General features: G+C 41.4%; 7 protein-coding genes across 7 annotated transcripts; 4 read left to right on the top strand and 3 right to left on the bottom strand.

Moving 5' to 3' along the window:
* Window positions 1-628: 628 nt before the first annotated feature.
* On the bottom strand, window positions 629-1,451 carry BDB00DRAFT_824762 (uncharacterized protein). The gene has a single exon (XM_053123637.1). The coding sequence runs from the start codon at window positions 1,104-1,106 to the stop codon at window positions 777-779; it is 330 nt and encodes a 109-aa protein (XP_052979457.1). The 5' UTR covers window positions 1,107-1,451; the 3' UTR covers window positions 629-776.
* On the top strand, window positions 1,303-4,153 carry BDB00DRAFT_388722 (FYVE zinc finger-domain-containing protein). The gene is made up of 9 exons (XM_053117192.1): window positions 1,303-1,611; window positions 1,709-2,085; window positions 2,209-2,452; window positions 2,541-2,742; window positions 2,818-2,881; window positions 2,972-3,084; window positions 3,157-3,223; window positions 3,292-3,420; window positions 3,510-4,153. The coding sequence occupies exons 1-9, from the start codon at window positions 1,498-1,500 to the stop codon at window positions 4,006-4,008; spliced, it is 1,809 nt and encodes a 602-aa protein (XP_052979456.1). The 5' UTR covers window positions 1,303-1,497; the 3' UTR covers window positions 4,009-4,153.
* Window positions 4,154-5,714: 1,561 nt separating this feature from the next.
* BDB00DRAFT_824755 (uncharacterized protein) lies at window positions 5,715-6,967 on the top strand. The gene has a single exon (XM_053123636.1). The coding sequence runs from the start codon at window positions 6,122-6,124 to the stop codon at window positions 6,596-6,598; it is 477 nt and encodes a 158-aa protein (XP_052979455.1). The 5' UTR covers window positions 5,715-6,121; the 3' UTR covers window positions 6,599-6,967.
* A 459-nt stretch (window positions 6,968-7,426) lies between these two features.
* On the bottom strand, window positions 7,427-9,064 carry BDB00DRAFT_388668 (uncharacterized protein). Its single transcript, XM_053117191.1, has 3 exons — window positions 8,835-9,064; window positions 8,748-8,784; window positions 7,427-8,633 (listed from the first exon to the last, which is right to left on the bottom strand). Exons 1-3 carry the CDS (start codon window positions 8,900-8,902, stop codon window positions 7,905-7,907), a joined length of 834 nt encoding a protein of 277 aa, XP_052979454.1. The 5' UTR covers window positions 8,903-9,064; the 3' UTR covers window positions 7,427-7,904.
* A 2,191-nt stretch (window positions 9,065-11,255) lies between these two features.
* BDB00DRAFT_824750 (xylose reductase) lies at window positions 11,256-12,689 on the top strand. The gene is made up of 2 exons (XM_053123635.1): window positions 11,256-11,750; window positions 11,821-12,689. Exons 1-2 carry the CDS (start codon window positions 11,411-11,413, stop codon window positions 12,447-12,449), a joined length of 969 nt encoding a protein of 322 aa, XP_052979453.1. The 5' UTR covers window positions 11,256-11,410; the 3' UTR covers window positions 12,450-12,689.
* A 3,843-nt stretch (window positions 12,690-16,532) lies between these two features.
* On the top strand, window positions 16,533-17,059 carry BDB00DRAFT_872703 (uncharacterized protein; the record flags this gene model as incomplete). The annotated part of the gene is made up of 2 exons (XM_053126993.1): window positions 16,533-16,712; window positions 16,856-17,059. The coding sequence occupies 2 exons, from the start codon at window positions 16,533-16,535 to the stop codon at window positions 17,057-17,059; spliced, it is 384 nt and encodes a 127-aa protein (XP_052979452.1).
* Window positions 17,060-18,427: 1,368 nt separating this feature from the next.
* Window positions 18,428-20,934, bottom strand: BDB00DRAFT_788229 (uncharacterized protein; the record flags this gene model as incomplete). The annotated part of the gene is made up of 11 exons (XM_053120777.1): window positions 18,428-18,568; window positions 18,674-18,816; window positions 19,005-19,270; window positions 19,578-19,663; window positions 19,733-19,907; window positions 19,979-20,082; window positions 20,140-20,211; window positions 20,488-20,520; window positions 20,588-20,632; window positions 20,685-20,845; window positions 20,904-20,934. 11 exons carry the CDS (start codon window positions 20,932-20,934, stop codon window positions 18,428-18,430), a joined length of 1,257 nt encoding a protein of 418 aa, XP_052979451.1.
* Window positions 20,935-22,608: the final 1,674 nt, after the last annotated feature.

Genomic DNA, 22,608 nt, shown 5'->3' with positions numbered 1-22,608 from the left:
ACTCTTTTTGTTCCTTGAACCTTCAAACTAGCTCCCCTTTTTTTTTTTTTTGCTTCATGACCAAGGAATAACTGCTTACTACACTTGCACTTCAGTATAAATAGACAGGATCGGGCGAACATGGCTAAACGATAAATTTTACAAGCCACCCTGTGCACACTAATTCGCCCTGATTTCGGGTGTGCCCATTTACCAGGGATAGCCGAGATAGATCAGCGACAAAAAATTTACTATCACCGCCCACCCGTCGTGTTTTGTTTGATCCAGCCGTTTGCCCCAAATTGAAACAGTTATTAGGCAAAAAAAAAACTGTTGGCATCTACGTATATTCACAACGAGATATGCTATGTACTTGAAGTAAAGAGGTGGACAATGTACAAAGCATTACTGTATATGAAGCTAGATAGGGACTGTTTTAAGGCATTGATATAACCATGTGGTTCTGCTAAACAATAAGAGAGGATAAGGAATAACTGTTATCCGAGAAACCGGGCACTACTTCTTTACCTCATCGGATATGATTATTGCCAATGATCGTAAATCTGATTTAGGGAGTAAGTTTTGACACCCGGTTTATCGGATAACCGTTTTCCATTCTCCATACATATATATATAGAGAGAGAGGAGTGGCCACTTTGTTGTTGTAAAAAGTCTACTACTTGCTACTCATTACTTTTATCTCTACTTTTTTACTACTTGCAAAGCAATAATAAACAACCACCACCACGTCGGTACACTCCATCACTTGCAGTCTTATGACCCTCCACATGCTTTCATTACGATTCCTCAAGTTTTGGCACCACAACGTCGAGCCTACTACTACGGGCGACGATTCTACCAAAGTAGAGCACAAGAAGAAGCCTTCTACGGCGGCGGCCAAACGGACCCCATCCTTGCAAAAGTTTTTGAACGATCCTATGCGCAATACAAGAACACCAGATACCGTTGGTAACTACAATGATCCAATGAGCATACAGCGTGATGGACGTTTGGTGGCAATGCATTACGATTGCACCAATACAGGTGCCTAAACCAGCCCAGTGGATTATCATCCATTTATCCTCGAAAACGATGCTCGTATACCCCACTCTTCTCTCCAATTGCATGTACTACATTTTTTTTTTCCGTCATTCGTTTCATCACACAACTACGGCTCATTTTTATACCATCTTCATCTACTACTTATTAATCATTACTATTATTATATCGCATTATCAAATAAATACTTTTGCTCCTATTGACATATCACGCGTGGTTCTGATTACATAGCTGACTTTTGCTGGTGATCACTCACCTGCCAACTCAGTTTTTTGTAAAGTTGCTCTGAAACACCACTCTGAAGGAAAGAAACTCCGTTTGCATATCTCTCTCTCTCTCTCTTTCTCTCTCGCGCAGCTTACTGCAGGCAACTTATCATCCTACCTTAACCTTATACATAAATAAAAAAAAACCCCACCTTTGCTGCTATTCAAAACCTAAAATCCTCATGCACTTACAATGACCAGCGTGCAACGATCACAAGGGTACAATTACGAGGACTATGTACCAGTACAAAACATCGTATGTCCCATTTGCGACATGCCGTGCACGAGCCTGCAAGCCTTAAATGTGGTAAGTAGTCAAAAGAGGACCTCATTTTTTAAACTTTAAAAGGAGGGAAAAGAAAAGAGGATCCAGCATTGTTAGAATTAACATTGTGGATAAATAGCATCTCGATACCAAACATACAGAAGAAGATACTACTGGCGCACTACTATCCTGGTTTCGCACGGCCCATAAAAAAGTCCAAACAACACTCAACGCGTCCTCGTCGTCCTCTTTATCTGTATCCCCTCGCAGCCCGCCCTCGGGCAGCAGTAATGGCAATGCCGTCGAGCGCTCGTTGAAACAACTTATTGACCCAGCAATTATGAACAGCTTCAGCAATCTCAGTTTGGGAAATGGAAGTCCAACCTATTTTGCTTCTGACCAAGATAGACAGAACGAAGTATACGTGACTCGGGAGCATTGGCAACGAGAAGGAAGCCACGACTCGTGTGCGCTACCAGGATGTGGTAAACGAGCAGGGAAACAGCATTGTCGTCAGTACGTATATCGATAAACTTCAACAAAACGCCCCTTCCGACGGTTTTTGGGTTTGTTGCTCACAATCCATCATTAATCTCTGTGTGTGTGTCTTTATTTTTTTTTTTTTTTGCAATGCATTAGGTGCGGCAAGCTTTTTTGTGATCCGCATATGCAATATGAAATGAAATTAGACGCGCATGCAAGGCATGATCCAGAAAACGGTGTATGGTGCCGTGTATGTCGTGGTTGTTACATTGGACGGCCGGATTATGTGGAGCATCGTGGTGTAACCCGAAGCTTGACGGCGCAATTCCTGAAAAAACGATCAAAGACGATTGATCGTGTTCACTTGGAGAGTAATCGATTGGAAAAGCGGTTGGAAAAGGTAAATTGTGTGTGTGTGTTCCTCTCCGTTTCCATACATTAAATTCATCCGAGATCGGTCTGCTACTTTTTTTTTTTTAAACTATAAGCTTGCACGCATTCATCATCATGCAGATACTGGAGGCAGTCCTCATCGTAATAGTAGCCCTAATCCATCTCTTGCGAGCTTATCTCTCGAACGCACGGAATCAACGTCATCCAAAGAGAGTAGCCTTGGAAGTGTCATGTCGCCAAGATCAGGGTTTGTTTCGAATGGCAACAGTATTCTGAGCATGAAACTCAAATATCGAGGTAATAAAAGAAAAGCAGCAGCGGATGATTGGTTTTTCAAAAAAGTGCTTAAAGTGGACCTTTTATTCATGATAGATGGGGAACAGAGTGTGACCAAGTGGGAGGACGATAAATCAGTTGTTCAATGTCCATTGTGCGCGTACGTATAGTGATTGGATGTATCGCAATGTCAGAAAAAAAAAAGACACAGGGGACAACTTAAAAGTTGTCAATTTATTTCTATTTATAGGAGCACGTTCACTATAACAAATCGGAAGCACCATTGCCGGTTATGCGGTCGTATTGTTTGCGGCAATATTAGATGCTCCAAAATGATACCATTATTTATAAATATGTCATCAGGTACGCTATATCGGAAGAGGAGAAGAAAAAGTGTGTATGAATTCCAAACGACTCATGCTATGGTTGATGTAGATTTCTTTGATGAAGAGCCAGTGGGTGATACCCGTGCATGTCGCGACTGCCAACGTGCTGTGTTTAGGTAGAGTGCGGATGGTGTTATTCTCAAACAAAAATGAGTCGGGAATATTGAATTCCATCCATCCATAGACGCAAATTACGCCACGAAGAAGCCATGCACCCGATGCCCATTATACAATTATACCACCAATTAACACTTACTCGACAAAATATTGAGAAATTATTGCCACGATTCCATGATATCATTCTCATCATAGAGTAAGTGAATAAGAATAACGCAGGAGGAGATCGGTCAAGAGCAGGTGGAAGGGACTTGGTAGGTCTGTGTACTGATCGTGAATGTGTAGCAAAGAAAAGATAACCCATCAATCGAAAGAGACCTATCAAACGGCTGCCAAGATCCGCAAATCATTATTGGACAGTTTTGCATTGTATGACACGCTCGCCAAAAGTATCAAAACACTACCAGCTCGATCGCCTTCTTTCCGACGATTACAAGCCAACGTATGCACAGCAGCAAGCATGTATCTACAACAAAATATGCTACCGCTTCAAATGCTGCCACGGATTCTCAAACCGGAAAAGCATGCAACGAACGGTCATCATCAGCATCATAAAGCCAATGGCAAGTCATCGTCGTCGTCGTCATCACCACCTTCGCCACCTATGAAAAGACAAGACTTGTTATTACAACTCCAAGCATTCCAAGAACAAGAAAAGTTGGTGGAAGGGTTCATTCGTGATGCTCAACATGCCCGCAAATTTGACGACGTCAAAACTCTTAAAATTAGCATGGCTGAGCTGCATGATGAAATAGCACGGATCAGGTCGGAGCTTGGAGAATAGTCATTGGAAAAAGTCCTAGTGAGAGATGTAATTTTTTATATGTAATGGTCTCTCAATATTACCACCACCCTCACCGAACATGAGAACCTACATTAGTATCATCTTTTTTCGTGTTCCCCACCTATACTGTGTTTTACTATATTCTCAGAAAGGATCTTCATTTTGATCTCGTCGTTCAAGACAAACACAGATACATTTAGACCTATTTCTCCTTGCAATGGAAATAACTATGCGATATCTTGAGCTCGTTTTCTCACTTACTATGCTAGTAACCAGTAAATTTTTTTAAATGAGAAAACCAAGTCCAAAATGTATAGATGAGGCTATAGAAGTATCGAAGATGGTACATACGCAGACTGAAATGAAGTGCTTGTATTTTATACACAAAAATAAAAAAAAAGTGATCCTTTGGTTGACAACCGGCCTTTCAGCAGATGTGCCTGTTTTTTAAGCGAATTACTATTAAATCTATGAATAGAGACATCTTCATGCATTATCACTGTCATTATACGACGAAAAAAAGTCTTTTGTTATAAAAATGAGTACGCCACTTGTTTTTTTTTATGTAGCAAAATCAAAACCTCTCGGAGTACAGTAGTATCAACCCAACACCTTATGATCTATATCATATATTACATCGCAGTATGCTATAGTTGCACAATGAAACCAAACACGCGCATGCTTGTCCCCCGCACAACAGCAGGAAAAAAAAAGGGTCATGCGGATCTTGCATGATGGCGACGATCATAAAGAGTCATCTGTTAACTACGTAATGAGGCATATTTATATGCATATCGACTTATTAAGTTAGCAATATCTAATTATTGCGATATAACTCAAGGTAAAATGCATCCTTCTGCAGCAATGGCTTTAAAAGGGTGCAGCGCATGTTCCTTCTTTTTTTTTTTTTTGATTTTACGGTGATTCGCTATACTGGTTCAATCATATGATTGGGGTGCATTGTTTGTGAACATCCTTCTCTTGTCTCTGCTCATCGATTCGGTCCCGATCGATGATATCGTAACAGAGGCAGGTTATCTTTAAGAAACCATTTAAACGATGCATTCTTGTCGATTTCCACACAGCGGAGGTCGTGCATTAAACATCAGGCTGTTGTTATTAACTTAGACTTAGTAGAATAGTTCATTCTTGGATGTTTCTTATTTGTTTAATAGATCTTAATGGAGGATACCGGAGGAAGGTAGATCGATAAACTCTTTTCTTGACATCCTATTGTACAACTACTATTAGTAAGGTAGATTTATGGCTGTCTGATTTTCTTAATGCGGCGCCTGCTTCTTCTGTCTCATTCCTCCTCCGCTATCTTTTTACCTATCATGTATAGATCGGCCAACAATAAAACTTTCTATTTCTCATTGGTGGAAACATGCAAAGTGTAGTATAGAAGGCCCCTACAGCAAGATCTTACGAATAAAATTTGTTATTTCAAGAACCAATAGTGTGGCTATGAGCAAAAAAAAAAAAATAACCTAATTTCGATGATCGATATCATAAGTTGGAAAAAAGGTTGCATACATACTGTGTATATAGGACGCGTTTAATAAGCAAGTACTAGTAATATATACGAGTGGCAGCCTTTGGTGAGTGTGGTATTTTCAAAATAGCAGTGATATATATATATATATATATATATTTTACCACGGCCTACTTCTGTGCTGCAGGCACACAAAAAAAAGCAAGGTAATTCGCTTGGGCCGGAAGTGCAGAAAATGGGGAATACGAAACTCACACATCATCATCATCCTTATCCCTTTTTACCACCGTTCTTCAACTGCTCCGGCTGCGGTACACATCTTTACCAAATTTCTCTTCCGATTTTTCTTTTCTGTGCAACACTCTATCAACCAGAGCAATATACGTACCGTTGTGAATGTTGTTGACGACGGAAACAGAGTGATTCTCACAACGTCGTCTTTTTTCTATCTTTTTTTTTTTCTTTTATGGATAACATGGACATTTTCAGTCTCTGTCTCTCACGCACACGCCTAATAGAAAAACAACGCGATCATTTCCACAAGAGTTGAAACCTTCTTTTTTTCTGTGTTTTTCTGTAAGCTCCATCTGTTTTTTTCTCTCTCTCAAAAAAGATCATATGACCCCCGTTGTGATGGGCCTTGTTTTCTTTTCCCTGATGTGCTGGATTTCCTCTAAAAAAAGAAGACGTTCTTATCAATTTCGCCATCAGTTACATCTTTTGTTTGGTTACTATTATATTACCATAGGCACACAAAACAGTAATGTCATCAGCAGTGGAATTTCGTTCGCCTCACCACCCCCCCCCGCCCTTCACCCTCAGCCCACTTTGCTCATCACTTGGCACCACAGACATCATCACGTACTCTCGTTTTCCATTAGTAAGAGATCCAAGCAAAACGTTAATTTAGTTTATCCGTTCTTCTCCCCACACCCCCCGCACACTTTTCATCATTCTTGCATTATGTCCCCACACACACATAGGGTTACCAATATATACACGGAACTAGGTTTCTCAGGGTTGTCATTATCTTGGGGAAATGATCAAACACTCGGGTCCCCCGGTTCAGTTTTTTTTAAGTTTTCACATTCTTGAGAGGTACCATCATCATTATTATCACTCTAATCATCAACAGAACAGCAGCAGACAAGGATGAAAGACAACATAGTAGCCCTGTGATTGTTTGAATAAAGGTGTCATTAATCAAAGCACCGCACTGAATAGAATACTGATATGTGCTTTTCCTGCACTAGAATTGGGAAATGTGGTTTTTCTAATATGTAGCTTTTTTTCTAAACACTACTACTTATATAACAGATACAGATCTTTTCCTAAAAATCATAGAGTCATATAAAGTCATGTTCTGTTTGACGGACTCATTTATAGCGCATACATGTAAGGCTGCACATTTTAAGATGAAAAGGCGCTGATGTGTAGTAGTAGTAGTAGTAGTAGTAGTAGTAGCAGCAGTAAGCACATAGGTTATCGTATATCTTTCTTTACGCTTCTTTGCGAACAAATGCGCTGTATAAAGACAGAATGTTACATTGCTCGATACGGAGGGGAGGGTGTGGGTGCCCAGCTGCGGGATGATGGAGCTGGGCATGAGAATTAGTAACCTTGTATTACTGGTAGATTACAACTTGCATCGTTCTTGCGTGTGTGTGTGTGTGTGTGTGTGTGTACAAGTGTGTAGTCTATCTATGCTAGTAGTTATGCGGGTACTTGCGGCGACCCGGGGAAGGGAAGGAAGAAGTTCATGGGTCGCAAGTGTAACTAATCATGCCTGCGGTCATACAATAAGTAGAATGTCACACAAAGGCAAGTTATACAGGGTCTCCTGAACGTGCTTAATAAACAACTCGTTCGCTTTGCTAATTTATATATATTTCTTACAGAAAACATTACTGTACAATATAGAGAGGCTAAGGTTCGTGAAACGCAGGTATAAAGTAAAAAAGTTATGTGGTTGATCCGGCTACTTGATAGTACCTAGCAGAGTTGTATATTGTCAACAATCTGCTCATTAGATTTCTTTTCTGGGGTGAAAAGGGAAAAAGGAGCAAGTTGTAATTAAAACTATATAATTATTACACAGGATGGTTGTGGTAGTAGGTTCATATTTAATCCTTATTATGGGTTGTGATTGGACATTACTAGGTTGGGAGGAGGGGGAAAGTACAGAATTTGATCGCTATTTTTTTTTTTAAAAAAACACTATATATCGACAAGAAGAAGAAGAGAAGGGAAGCCGGGTTTATCTACAACAGCAAATAAGTTAGGAAGGGAGAAAGAAGATATTATGAGAGAGTATGTAAGTAATTGAGATTTAATGATGATGATGATGATGATGATGGTAGTAATATATGATATGGAAAGGAAAGAGCAAGTAAAGGAGGGATTACTGGGGTGGCTGCTGTTGCCTGTTAGGCGGTGAGTCCCAATAGACTGTGATCTCACCATCGCCTACAGACGAGTGCGCACTGTTGGCAATGCTGTGTTGTGAGTTCCAACTTTCTGTCCGCAACCGGCGTGGGTCGTCGTTGTTATTAGCCTGTGCGGGCGGTTCCTGTTCGACGACTGGTGATGACGAGATGACTGTGCGAACAGACGCCTTTCGTGTGATACCGCCTTCTTTGCGAGTAATTGTATTGATGCGTACCATTGTCGGTCGTGCGTAGACCACGGGCACCATTTCACCTGTCGTCGTCCTGGCACCCAATGAGGCTGATCGCGACAAGCCTTGCTTTTTGTTGACAGAGACTGCACGACGTAGCTGTACGCCATCGCCAAGTTCTTCTTCGTCCTCATCATCATCATCATCATCACCGTTGTCACTGTCTGCTGTCCGCCGTCGCTCCATCCTTGCTGGAGCATATGCATGTCGATGGTCGTATTTGGTTAATTTGACAGACGAGGATCGGTTGATGGTAGGCGAGGGACGTTGGAGGAGCGAGCTATTGAGGGTAGTTGATGTGGATGGCACGAGACTGAGTGATTGACGGATGGTGTTGGAAGATGCAGTCGTGGTGCTTGGTGGGGGAGAGCTTGGCGTTGTCGTGAGTCGAGGGATCTGGAGCGTGTTGCCCATAAACACAGGCGATTGTGGCGATGATGGTGGAGGTGCCTCCTGAAAAAACCCCCCATTGATTGATTGATTGATTGATAGTAGTAGTAATTAGTATTAAATTCACCTTTTTGATTTAATCATGTTTTTTTTCCGTTTACAGAAAATATTATTCACCTTGGGCCAGAACGTTGTATCGCTTGGCAATGTAGTAGTGGCAGGCAACACTGCAGCAGCTGGAGGAGGACCTAGTGGTTTATTCATAGCAATCGTGGGCACTCGCTCCAGTAGTAGCTGAGGCTGTTGCTGAGGCTTTCCACCGACACTGCCATTTTCTAATCCTCCTCCTCGTTGCTGTTGCTGGGAACGTCGTTTTCGTTTGTAATACACAAGACCGGCAATCGTCACGACAACCACTGCGGCCACGCCCAGCCCGGTTGTCAAGCCAGCAATCAAGCCTGTTTTGTTGCCTCCGCCACCCGTTTCACGATGACTGCCATCGGCAACACCAGCAGTGGTAGAACCGGCGTTACCGTCGTCAGTGCCAACGGTGGTTGCTTTGGTGGAAACGCCGCCGAGCGTCGACAGACTGACACATTGCGACACAGGACATTCACCGCAGTTTTTCATGACATTCAATATACATCGTTCGGTCGATGAACAAGCAGGTTGGCATTGCGATTGGCAGTGGGAAGGTTGACATTGGTTGTTTCGTTGTTCCAGTGTATGGTGGTGTTGTTGTTGTTGTTGTCGTTGTGATAACTGTTGCCCTCGTTGTGCAAAAGCAGCAGCTGCTGTAAAACTGAGTTGTCAATATTTATTTGTCATTTATTATTAAAAACTGTCAAAAAAAATAAAACAGACGGTCATAGGTTCAGGTGACCCCCATTCTTACCAGCAGATGGCGACATGAGTAAGGGTAAGTGTATGGTTTTTGTTTTCTTTAAAAGAAAGAAACTAAAAAGGGTGCTGGGTTCGGGTACCTGAAAGTCGCGAACGTTTTTTTTTCTTCCTCAGCCTTCCCCTAAAAAAATAAATCCAAGACCTACTTTGTAGTAGTAGTAGTAGTAGTAGGTATTGCTTGATCCAACACACACACACACACGCCTTTAAAAGTCCTCACGCACACCGGCCCCCCCCTCCCCTTAATTTATCAAGGATCCAACTACACTGTAGAATTGACCTCTACTAATTCTAATCATTTAAAAGATGAATCCGAGACCCAAACATGGCAAACGACGAAAAAGCTAAAGGGAAACTCAATTTTGGGAAGGGCAAAAAAAAGTGAAACACTCTTTTTTTTTTTAGCGTCGATCACTTGGGGCCGACTGCCGCTCACTCAAACTCACTCTACAGAGCGCTGATATAGATATTCACCCATTCACATATATTTATGCGGGTGGTACACCTACATATACTACTACTTACCTGTAGTAGCACAAAGAGGGTCTGAACGCTCTTTTACAATGAAAACCAGATCTTTGGAGAGAGGGCAAGTTGGGAAAAGAAAAGTCCGCTACGTCTTATCGATAAAACGGCGACGAAATCCGGGGAAAGCAGTGAACACGCAAACAGAGTTCAAAGGAGTGGATTGTACAGTTGTGTGTAAAAGGAAGCAGACGGTGTGCGTTATCGATTTCTACCCTTCCATTGATAATTATCCACGCCCGGTAGAATGCTTTTCACCCTTCCATGTGATTCACACCCACCCACCCACACACACACACACAGAGAGCATTGTGTAATGACGACAGTGGTGGATGAGGGGGGGGGTGGGGTCGATGACATACTTTTTCTACTACGTTCTCTCAACCCCCACCCGAGCATTCCCATACGTCAAAACAGTCAGGGTGACCCTTTTATGGTTGATTTTGTTCATATCGATAACGTACAGCAACCCCCACACAGAAAACCATACCATGCTGCATCCATACTTTGAGAGGGGAGGGGGAGGGTTTCTCTCCTTTCCGATGGCGGTTTGTACTTATTTGACAAACCCCATATCTGGGAAGGATCGGACTTTGCAGGGTTGTGTATGTAGAATCAAAAAGCGAAACGAGCCTGGCCGGACCGCAGATCGTGCTGTGCGGCTATTGCTGCTATTGCTGCTATTGCTGCTGCTGCTGCTGCTGCTGAAGATGGTTGTGTTTCGGGAATTATTATACTAGAGACTACTTATGATACCACAAAAATGCTAGTAAAACTCAGACCAACGGAACGTTAAAGAAGTGCACAGAAAAAAATAAATTGAGTTTTGTGCATAATTTCGATTCGTTCGTGAGAAAACATTTCGGTCTGCTTGTGTGTGTGTGTGTGTGTGTGAGCAGCATGGACGTCGGGGGGGGGGGGGAGGGGAGGGGAAGGGTAGAATTCAAAAAAATAATAATAATCACATATCAATTCCCATATCCATACAAATCGATAAACTTTTGATTACACACCCCCATGCGCGCATGTGTGTCGTGTGTTGTGTGCGTACAGAAAAAAAGAGGGGTCTCTCTCTCTCTCTCTCTCTCTCTCTCTCTCTCTTATCGGGTCTGATCCACACTTATTGATGCGTGACCTACCAAGAAAAGAAAATCAGATCCCGTATGCCGCGATTGGCCGGATATGTCCATTCCCCCATGACGACGTCAAGAAGTCAATACGCTTCTAATTCACAATTTTCTGCCCTATCATTCATCCCATCTTCCGAGACCATTTCAAATATAAATACCCCACCCCCTTCTCTCTCTCTCTCTCTCTCCTTATCCTTGCTTCATATCATCTTTACAACAACCATAAAGTACTCCTACTCCTTGATACAAACACATAACAGCAATCTAAACCTGTAACAAAACATGACCATCGAATACATCTCTCTCAACCCCTCTGGCGACAAGATGCCCTTGATCGGCTTTGGCTGCGCAAAGATTCCTCCTGAGCAGACCGCCGAAGTCATCTACAATGCAATCAAGGTCGGCTACCGCTTGTTCGACGGCGGCTCCAACTATTACAACGAAAAACAAGTCGGCGACGGTATTCGCATGGCTATCAACGACGGTTTGGTCGAACGCAAAGAGATATTCGTCATTTCAAAGCTCTGGTGCACCAACCACGCCAAGGAACATGTCCGTCAAGCATGCCAACGCAGCTTGGATGACTTGGGCCTGGAGTATATCGACTTGTATCTCATTCACTGTAAGTATCATTATTATTTACACGTTCATTCAATATATGTGTATGTGACTAACTGATCGACACTTGATAGTTCCTGTCGCTCTTGAACACGTTCCGATGCACGTCCGCTATCCAGCCGGATGGACCCAACCGGGCGAGAAACAAGTTCGACGTGCTCGTGTTCCCATGCACGTATGCTGGGCTGCTATGGAATCCCTTGTCGACGACGGACTTGTACGCAACATTGGCATGTCCAACTTTAACGCACAGCTCATGATGGACTTGCTTTCATACTGCCGCATCGAGCCAGCACTTTTGCAAGTCGAATTGCACCCTTACCTCCAGCAAGACGCCTATGTCAAGTGGATCCAAAAGCAAGGCATTGCCGTCACCGCCTATTCATCCTTTGGTCCCGCTTCTTTCGCTGCAGGCGGTCTCAAGCACGCCAAGTCGGTCGAGTCCTTGTTCGATAACCCGGTCATCAAGGAGATTGCTGCCAAGTACAACCGCGACCCTGGCCAGATTGCCCTTCGCTGGTCCCTCGAACGCAACGTGGGCGTTGTTCCCAAGAGCACAAGCGTCAGCCGTATGAAGAGCAACTTGGATGTACTCAACTGGAAGATGGACGAAGAAGATATACAGGCCATCAACCAGCTCGATATGGGTCTTCGATTCAACGATCCAGTCATCAAGGGTTGGGACCTGCCCATTTTCTTATAAAAGCCGATATCCCCTCCTTTAACAAAAACACTTCCATTCATCATCTCTTATAATCTTCCATCTCTCTCTTGATTAAAAAAGCAAATGCTTCGATAACCGTTCCGAATTCTGCATCCCCCCACATATACACCCGGATTTTTCCCATACATTCTATATACATATAGTTTCTGACTACAGCATATTTTTCTGCACACTTGTACATTCCAAAAATAAATGGCAGCATTATTATATCAAAGAAATTCAAGAAACAAATTCCTTGTGTAATGTCACCTTTAGTCTTCTTTGCCAAGTATCATTGATATCTTTTTCCATAGAGTCATCACCAGTAGGCTTTTGTTTCCCATGGGCGTTTCTGTCTTTTATACTCATCATCTTTCTGCCGATTCAATAATCACAAGCTCGCATCCGTAAGCTATTGACCATCAATATCTCGTCCTAGCCACACTGACCTAGATCTCTCAGGTCATTTCCATGAAAGTTCGGGATTGCCGCTTCATTATCCCGCTCACTAGGTCCAAAGTAAAAGTGTTATGCGGAATAGTATACGCAGCTTCTTGACGGCTACTGATGATGATATTGGATTGAGCAGTCGTATCCGTTTATAACCAAAGCTCTTTTTTAGCCCACACACACACACACTATAGTCTACAAAGCATCATGGAGACTGACAACTTTTTATGACAGTATCTATCTTATTGAAAGAATTGAAATACTACTGTACCAGCATCACAACATGCTGCTGTGGATAATCATAATTAATGAGGGTTTTTTTTTTGTTTACCTTGGCGGATAGACAGCAACGTTGGTTTTGCTTGGACTTTTGACAGTAAATAGCATATGGCTTTGCAGCCAACCCACCTGATGCTGGTATTTTTTTAGGTGGAAATCGCAAAAGTTGTCGTCATAGTAACCCAATGCGTCCAAGCGCCTGGGGGGGGGGAATGGCCTCATTTCACGTTGTGTCACGTTTCAATCGTTTCAGGCGCCGCAGTATCGCCCATTGCGCTTGGACCTCCCTCCCCCAAAACACCAGCCGATCTTCTATTGTTATTAATAGTATCATCGGGACTACCACACAATTTAAAGCTTTTATGCTGCTTGGGCATGAGGGAATATTTTCGTCTCTGGTTTTTGTAATTGACTACACTTGTTGGCTGGGCTGCGTGCCATACACATCTTCCTTTATTTTTTTACAGGCCGTTGGTTTTGCAGTGTTGCACAGTACAGAAGATAATACAGTGCACTCTAATGTATCGGCCAGACACGGATGGTAAACAGGGAAGACGCTATATATCTTGTTAGTTGATGACAAGCCAAAAAGTTTCGGCCGCAGTGTTCAGAAAGGGAATTTCCAAACATCCTGTCTCTGGTCTTGCCACACACACACACACACATACATTCTCGCGCCACCACAAGCATAACACATGATGGTGGTGGCAAAGTATGGTTTGTAGTAACTCCTCGGGCGACATGATGAATCGCACGTGGCAACAATGTGCCTCGCAGCAGAGAAAACAGACTTGCATTATCGAATTCATTTATCTGGAGCTTACCCGATATATTTGCAAATGGACACACATGATTTAACGCATGATACTTGCCTACGTGAGCAATGCATCATAAATCCTTTTCCTTTGGTGCTATCTCATGCTCTATATCCACTTCTTCTACTTATATGCCTTCGTCTGCATCAGGATGTTCTTGTTCGTGTCGCTCAACTGGTCTTTCGGGTTTATTCAACTTCTCAAAAATTATAATGACGGTTATAAACAAGCGGCTACATGGAGTAGTAAAATATATTTTCGGGAGAAAAACTGGGTATTGCATAAAAAATGAATGGTTACTACTTCAATGAAAATGGATCGAATGATTTGGAGAATACACATAATTGCAAACTTTGAAAGACTGTGATTCCTAGGGAAGATACGATCCTACTGAAATCAAACATCTCTAATGGTGCTTTTCATTTCGGATGACATTGGGCAGAAAAGCCCGCAATCACGTCAAACGATTCAAGTATAAGTCCCGTCACTCAGAATCAATAAAGCCGCTGATTATTGGTTTCCGATGGTTTACTTTTGCGCTGCCTTTATCTCACAGGTCTTGCAAATTGCTCAGTATTTCAAACAGTTGTATAAGATGATTTTGCTCAGCTTGCGAACTTGGACTGAGCAACACACCGTAATCATTTGTGACTATTTCGCGTGTTATTGAATAGTATCAATAGAGATGCGGTACACTTTTTTATCTGGTTATAATAGCGCCTCACACCCTTATCACATAGCAGTTTCAATTGCACAGTAAAGACATGGCATCTATCTTATCGACATGCTGTTTGATTTTTGCAGTATAAATAAAAACATGAATATGGCCTTATTTGCTAGTAAGCTCCCTGTGTGGATTGAAACCGTATTATAGACAAGATTAAACAAGGCTTAGATAAGCCCGATAAAGTGTATGCTTGCTGTTGTATACTGAATGCTGTATTAGTAAATCAAACAAGTACAACGAGCTACAATCATCCATGCGCTATGTTCCTGCAGGCGCTGCCTTTTTTTTTCGCATGAATAAAGTTTTCATTGGACAATATAGTGTCGCCGCGAAAAAAGACAAAAATCAGTGCATTCCTAATGTGAGGGAGTTATTCAGTTAGAAAAGCAGTGTTGGTGGCCAGTTTATATATTCAAATATAAAATAAGACACGTAAAAAACTCTCTGGTAATGCAATAGCAGTGGTTAGTAGGCAAAAGAATATTTTTAAGTGGCAAAGAAGTACGGTCAATTGGCGGAGCATATATTTTGACTGTTTAAGATGAAGTGTGCTCCTTATCTCTTTTTCCCCACGCTTACACCTTTCTGCCATGGCACAAGAAGACTATAAAGCAAACCGTGTCATCAAGACGCCAGTGCATCGACTGCGCCGCCGACCCCAAGCAGCACCATTGACACCACCAGTACTACCACCGTTGCAAACAATCTCGCCACCGCCTGCTGTGGTACCAGAAGAGCCAGAACAAGAAGAACCAGTCCACCCGACACTGCTTGAGTTGTACGAATTGAACAAGGCAGAAGCAGAAGAGCGGGAGCGGCAGCAAGAAGAGGAGCAAAAAGTACCGCCACCATCGTGCCCTGCCAAACGTCGTCACGAACTGCAACAACAACAACAACAACAACAACTTCCTGCTTCCCAAGCTTTGCCGGATATCGACGAAGACGACGAAAAATGGCAAGTAACTGACATTGTTTCATCGACCGTAGCATAACTGACAGATACGCGTCATTAAATGATCGTTTACTTTCTTAGAGTCGGAAAAGGCCTTATTTCCCTTCTTTCTTCTTTTTTTCTTTTATAAATAAACACCAGAAACCGCATTACGTTCTTTCCTTCATCATGTAGAATTTTTAATGACCTGTAAGCGAAATTTATTTGTCCGACATAGTGTTCGAACAAGTGACTGAATGCCGGTTTTGATACAAAAGGGATATATACAGAGAGAAAAATACATCAAAGAGAGAAAGAACACGAAAGAGAATTCCTTAATGGTGCGTGCGTTTGTAAAAATAACTAAAGCTTTGGCAGCGATAGTTATAGATATAAAGGGCTGAGAATCGAATATGAAGGTCCAAGTGGGCAGACCCTACCGCTTTTAGGATGGCAATGCAGAGAAGAGCTGATTGAGTTTTGTGTGGTGACCCTGCCAAAAAATTGAAACTGCCGTGTAAAGGCAATCGTGGAAGTATTGCAGATTCGGATCGGCGTAGTAAAATCTGTGTCCATAAGCGGTGCCAGAGACCAGCTCTTTTTGTGGGCACGTAAAAAAGAAAATGGGTAACATCTTCGAGACAGGCGCTTGACATTAAGCTCATCATGCATTTTTAAAAAAAAACCCTAGAAGCTGCTATATGATTTCTCATGCGTCAGCCCTTCCCCTATACCATGACAGGTTGTGCTGGCCTTGGTAAGTTCAACAGTACCAGAGACGATCAAAAAGGAGATGGAGCAGGGCTGGTAAGATGAACAAACGTATAGAGACTGATAATCCCCTGCTACTAATAATATGGAAATCAATTTATCCTTTGTCCATGAGACATTTGAGAGCACCCAGTATGGAAGTTCATGTGAATCATTTGATGCATGATGCCCTAGCAAGATATACGCGATTGCCGTACATTACAGTCAATTCTATGGCTGGTCCAGCGCTAGGCGGCGGTACAGGAATCATTACGGCATTCGACTATGTCTGCATAGCGTCGACTCCATATGTAAGCTTTGTTTAAACAGAAATGGGCGTGAACTCACATTGGGATGATAAAGATGTTAGCAAAATTCATCATCATGAAAACAGCCCAATTCAATTAAAGATTCATGCTGCTAACAAAGCTGGTGCACGCCATTTAGTGAATAGCATCAGTCGCAAAAGGCATTATTGATATTCGGCAGTGCACCCAAGGTTGATTCTGCAATGGCAAAAGAGCTGGGACTAGCCGACGTAGTCATGATATCAACGACGACGGCGATGATGACACGTGATGCAGATATATCATATATGATGTCTGCCTCAAAGCAAGCACGACGTTCCTCTTTAACGACCGAACCCATGAGCGCGTGACAACCGGTGCAAACCGTGGCACGTAGAGACTACTGGTTGTAAGAGCAGATTATATTGTCGTAATTAACAGGATTATCTGGGGTTGTTGATAATATTAGAATAAATGACAGGTCCAAAAGAAGGCTTACTGAAAAGTATGTGCTTACTCTTTTTGCTGGGGCAGGAGGGGTTGTTGGGTAGTGGTTTGTTGATATGGCTACACAGGCGCGCGTACTTATATATCAATGGCTGGCTTTATAAAAAAATCATATAGAACCTATAGACGCTACTATATGGATGGCCATTCCTTATCCAAGACTTGGTGCAAAGGCTCTTCTTGTCATTGGCCAAGGTACAATATATACTGCTTCCTCCCTTTGCCTTTTTTCTATAGCAAGTTGACCCTCTTCTATATCCCTTTCATTTGTTTCTCTTTTTGAATGACATTTCCTTTTGTGCCAAACGATCAAGACATCATCACATTTATTTAAGGCAGAGATACTTAGCACAGACCATTACTAAGCCAGCAAGAACTGCATCGACGAATCGGCATTTTCAAAAAAAGAAACAAAATAATTCATGGAAAAGGACAAAAAAGAGATCATATATTCTAAGCAACTACTAGATGGAAGACATAGTCTGTGTTTAGGCTAGATACAAGTTGATGCCAATAAAACAAGCCGTTGCATATTGCTTCCCCGTATAATCAATGAAAAACCAGTATCTTGTCTTCAAACTGCGCAGCTGCTAGGAGAGAACTGAGACCATATAGATCGCCCCAGCTGTACAGCAACAGTTACTTGACCCGACCCGTCAAGGCGTAGTCAACATGTAGGGCCTTGCGTTACCTGTAACTATTGGTACTCAATTATCAAAACCAAATCACATAGAAAATATCTTCCGCATGCTTCAAAAGAAGTTCAACACACATAGATTAAACCACTGAACAAAGATTATTTGAATTGTCATGAAAGAACAGGTGTTGCCACGCCAACTCACTTTATCTTTAATTCCTGGACGTCACAATCAGCTAGTATCACCAAAACCGCAGTAATGGTTATACTGAGCAAATTTTTGCGGCCCCAGTAATTCATGGCTGGATCCCTAAACATATCGTATAGAATGTCTTCACTTTCAAAAGCATGTTGTAACGTCGATTCAGTGGGAAAGGTATTAGAACCATTACTTGTCGCGTTTGTTAAAGAACAATGAAAACTTGTTTATCATGATGAGCTTAATGATTGCTGTTGTAAGTGACGATAATAATATTAATGAATTGGTGGAGGATTTAAAACATAGTAAAGTTGCATTGTTTTTGGTAGATGGTGTTATTTTCTTTGTTTCTGTTGTTGTTGACCTTGACATACTACTTTTTTTTTATTGCAAAGATTACTGGTCATTTTCAGGGGTCTGTACTGCTTCAGATGATTTTGGAATGCATGGCTCGGTGATGTAACTACTGCGAATAGACATTCTCTTTTTGTTGCGAAGGAACTGGAAACACAATTCGGCATTTTTTGAAACCATCCGCTACATCATTGTATAAATTTTAAATGATTAGCTATGTTATAGAAAGACGCATACACATTGCAAAACCATAAAAAAGAGATTCTATAAGATTTTAAAAATATTTACCTCCATTGTCGATAATGCTTTAAAACTGTGTAAGAGAACGCCAAAATCGTGGCGATCCCGAGGGATGTAGAAAACTTGCAAAGGAATGAAACGGTAGATTTTTTGGTATTTTAGATCCATGACAAATAGCGTGCATCGGAAACCTAGGGCAAGATTTTTCGTTATGAATCTGATCTACGCGATTGCCCCATTTAATATACTGAGATGTAGTTTTATGTTTGTGCGGAATTCCTTGCATATTTGTATTATAAACAACGCAAAATTGAAAATAATCAAGTGCAAACATAAAATTACATCTTACTCAAACTTTAGGAAGAAACCAATAGCCTACCTTCAATAAGCAGACCTGAAACAGTTATTTCAGGATCGTCTACACCGTCATTAATCATTTTGTCAATTGAATCCTTCATTTGTAGAGCAAGTTTGATTAAGTCCGGTCTGCTTCCTGTTCGAACTTTATGCGGAGGCTTGATTTCAGCAATTAGGAGACGTTGCATGGGCATGGCTCCGCATTCAAAGTTCATCGATAAATCTGGGAACACATAGCCCTTTTTATGGTTGGTTTCTTTTTCTTTGCGGGATGCTTTACCGTCAGTTCTAAATATGCATAAAGAAGTTAGAAAATGTACTCCTTGAAAAAAAGGATAATCACTATGTCATTATTCATTTAATATTTTACCCAATTCTCGTCAACAAATGGGTTTCCTTAAAGAATGGAAGCATCAACGGGTATACACTTGAGATGGAAAAAGTGCTCTCCAATCTATCCGTATTTTTTGCTGATTCTGGAGAATATGACGATATGCTAAAATCAACGAATATGGGTATAAGTACGTATATATACTTCAAGCAAATGGATGAATCTTTATATTTATCGGCCTTAATTGCATAAATGATAACGTACATATTGCGCAGCGATTCTCGGATCTGATCTTTGTTGTTCAGTTTCTCAACAATCTTGTCGCATTTATCGAAATTTTCAGCGCCAGCCTATCGTCATTCACAAGTATTGATAGTTAATAAGCATTTCTTTATCAAAACGACAATTACTACCCTTACCTCCGCAAATTTTTTTATGATTTTTTTAGTTTTTTTTGACAACGATTGAGCGGGATATAGCTCCTTGCATTCATTCATAACCGCTTGCCAGGTGTCACGATCAAACCCATACACTGATGAGCAATCCGGATAAACGCAGTTCAAGTCATCAAATAAAAAAATACCATTGAGAGAACTAGAGGTATATTTTAGTCAAGTTAATATATAATAAAACATACTGTTGCTAGTTAGAGGTCAGTTACTTACAGCTCTTCTTGATAAATGTCCAGCACTTGTTTCTCTCCCTTTTTGATGCTTTCTTCTCGGTATTTAAGTAACAGTTCGGAAACCACTACTCCATTGACTTCCCACTGTAAAATTAAGTATTAGCATCCGTTACATTTTTGGAAATAGATTGAACATATTACCTTCTCAACTTCAGGGTCCAATGTTACGCCGGGTACCATGTTCTCAGAAAGATATATGTTTAACCTTTTTCGCTAATTGAATAATGGCAGATAGACATTTGGAAATACTTGATTAATATGTGGTTACAACGTTATTTACTACAATTTACATACACGTTTATTAGTACTTTCTGTACTGCTTGTGGGGACCGGTGTGTCTTCTGCGACTGAAGATGATGGGGCGGATGATGGTAATGATGATGATGATGGGGCTGCAGGTTCTTCGCGACCCCTTTTCCCAAGCGATCCCTGATTAATAGAAATCAAATTAAGTGTGTGTAATGCATGGAACAATGCACAAAGTATTACCTTGCCCTTTGATTGCTCGGTGCTGGAGAGAATCTAATTTATTATAAAAGGTATGAGCTTTATCTTTCACAGAAAAATGGTAATTTCATTCAATATTTACCTTCTTCACGATATCATCCCAATTTGGTTGCTCCTTGCTGTACTCCTATATAAATATATATTAGCATATCATCAGTGTAGCAATTTATGTTTTATACCTTTATGTTACTGTCAGTAACCATTTTTTTGAAGGACATAGTCCAGAAATTTTTTATGTCATCGACTCCTTGGCTGTTGCTGAGAATGACATGAGGAGCGAAGTCGTGGAATCTCTTCAATGAGACTTTGCCTTTTTCCTCTACAATGTATTTATCAAAATCTAAAAGAAATATACATTTAGAGCTTATATTCGATGCGTTATACCCATCGCAACTTACACTTTTTAAAGATTTCAATTCTGTTAGCCATGTTAACAAAACGAGGAAGAGTAGCTATGCAACAGACAATAATGAACTATGCAAAAACGAGGACGAGTAGCTATGCAACAGACAATGCGCTAAGCAACAGCCGCAGCATATTTAAACATCGCTATAAGCCTCATTTTCTGCAGATCCCAGCTACGTCAGGTTTGGCCTTTGTTTAGTGTTTTACAAAAATGATTACGAAGAATTCGTGGTTGCTACAGCTAACTACAAAGCTAAGTACGATGATATGTTTTTTCTCATAGTAGTTTCATGTGGAACACTAGGACGTACGTCGGCCTAGTCCCTCAGCATTAATCTGCGCCCTTTTCTTCAGAGTTTGTGATGTGGGATGCTGGGTACTCGAGCGGATGAATGTGGACCACTAGGACGTACGTCGGCCTAGTCCCTCAGCATGAATCTGCGTTCTTTTCTTCAGAGTTTGCGATGTGTACTGCTGAGCATACTCGAGTGGATGAATGTGGACCACTAGGACGTGCGTCGGTCTAGTCCCTCAGCATTAATCTGCGCCCTTTTCTTCAGAGTTTGTGATGTGGAATGCTGGGTACTCGAGCGGATGAATGTGGAACACTAGGACGTACGTCGGCCTAGTCCCTCAGCATGAATCTGCGTTCTTTTTTTCAGAGTTTGCGATGTGTACTGCTGAGCGTACTCGAGTGGATGAATGTGGACCACTAGGACGTGCGTCGGTCTAGTCCCTCAGCATTAATCTGCGCCCTTTTCTTCAGAGTTTGTGATGTGGAATGCTGGGTACTCGAGCGGATGAATGTGGAACACTAGGACGTACGTCGGCCTAGTCCCTCAGCATGAATCTTCGTTCTTTTCTTCAGAGTTTGCGATGTGTACTGCTGAGCATACTCGAGTGGATGAATGTGGACCACTAGGACGTACGTCGGTCTAGTCCCTCAGCATTAATCTGCGCCCTTTTCTTATGTTATTTTACTATACACTTGGTTAAGCAAAGCACATATTAGATACTAATACTCGATTGTATTTTCGCCTCAATCAATAGTATATTTTTCATCGATGGTTTGACATATGTCTATTCAAACTGGCTTATTGAGCATATAGGATCGAGGAATTGACTTGGAGTTCTGTTGCCAACGAATGGGCCTGAATTAATCATATTCAAACTAAGCATTTTTAACAGAAGCAGATAACAGCAAATTGTTGGCCAAAGTATCAATCAACATTATCGAACAGTACAATTCTCCCATTGGTCGTGATAATATTATCACTTGTGATATCGTTCCCCCCACATGGTAGCAGTAAATATGGAATAAACATGTTTTAAGTAAACACAAAAAATGCTCTTTCTAAATAAAACATTTACGCTACATACATTAGTGTTAAGTTTTCTTGGCTCAAATTCGTAGTCATGGATGAATAGCTTAAATTTGTTTGGATTGACTCTTTAATTACACAATGATACTAGTTCATTCCCGTACAAGTAGACGAATGTGTGTGTTCGTTTCATTGTTAGAGAAAAAGGTTTCTTATGATAATGTTGCCTTGTTTCTAGTAGATCATCTTAAACGTTACTGCTGTGTGTGGTGGGAAGAAGGTTAAATAAACGAATTCTCCTCTTATAGTTTCTTATTATAATTTGTTTTTAATGGTTACTTTCAGCAAGAACAATAACACATGTATAGTTATAAAC

The sequence above is a fragment of the Zychaea mexicana genome (genome assembly GCF_025766255.1).
Source record: "Zychaea mexicana strain RSA 1403 chromosome Unknown BDB00scaffold_39, whole genome shotgun sequence".
NCBI classification, from domain to species: domain Eukaryota; kingdom Fungi; phylum Mucoromycota; class Mucoromycetes; order Mucorales; family Lichtheimiaceae; genus Zychaea; species Zychaea mexicana.
This window is presented reverse-complemented; position numbering and strand designations above follow the sequence as displayed.

Excerpts from the sequence above, each read along its gene's own strand:
- BDB00DRAFT_388722 (XM_053117192.1), top strand. The coding sequence starts at position 1,498 with ATGACCAGCGTGCAACGATCACAAGGGTACAATTACGAGGACTATGTA. Across the intron at positions 1,612-1,708 it reads GCCTGCAAGCCTTAAATGTG|CATCTCGATACCAAACATAC; the intron begins GTAAGTAGTCAA and ends GTGGATAAATAG. Across the intron at positions 2,086-2,208 it reads GGGAAACAGCATTGTCGTCA|GTGCGGCAAGCTTTTTTGTG; the intron begins GTACGTATATCG and ends GCAATGCATTAG.
- BDB00DRAFT_388668 (XM_053117191.1), bottom strand. The coding sequence starts at position 8,902 with ATGGCAGTGTCGGTGGAAAGCCTCAGCAACAGCCTCAGCTACTACTGG. Across the intron at positions 8,785-8,834 it reads AGCGAGTGCCCACGATTGCT|TACTACATTGCCAAGCGATA; the intron begins ATGAATAAACCA and ends GTTGCCTGCCAC. Across the intron at positions 8,634-8,747 it reads ATACAACGTTCTGGCCCAAG|GAGGCACCTCCACCATCATC; the intron begins GTGAATAATATT and ends GGGTTTTTTCAG.
- BDB00DRAFT_824755 (XM_053123636.1), top strand. The coding sequence starts at position 6,122 with ATGACCCCCGTTGTGATGGGCCTTGTTTTCTTTTCCCTGATGTGCTGG.
- BDB00DRAFT_824762 (XM_053123637.1), bottom strand. The coding sequence starts at position 1,106 with ATGCAATTGGAGAGAAGAGTGGGGTATACGAGCATCGTTTTCGAGGAT.
- BDB00DRAFT_824750 (XM_053123635.1), top strand. The coding sequence starts at position 11,411 with ATGACCATCGAATACATCTCTCTCAACCCCTCTGGCGACAAGATGCCC. Across the intron at positions 11,751-11,820 it reads CGACTTGTATCTCATTCACT|TTCCTGTCGCTCTTGAACAC; the intron begins GTAAGTATCATT and ends GACACTTGATAG.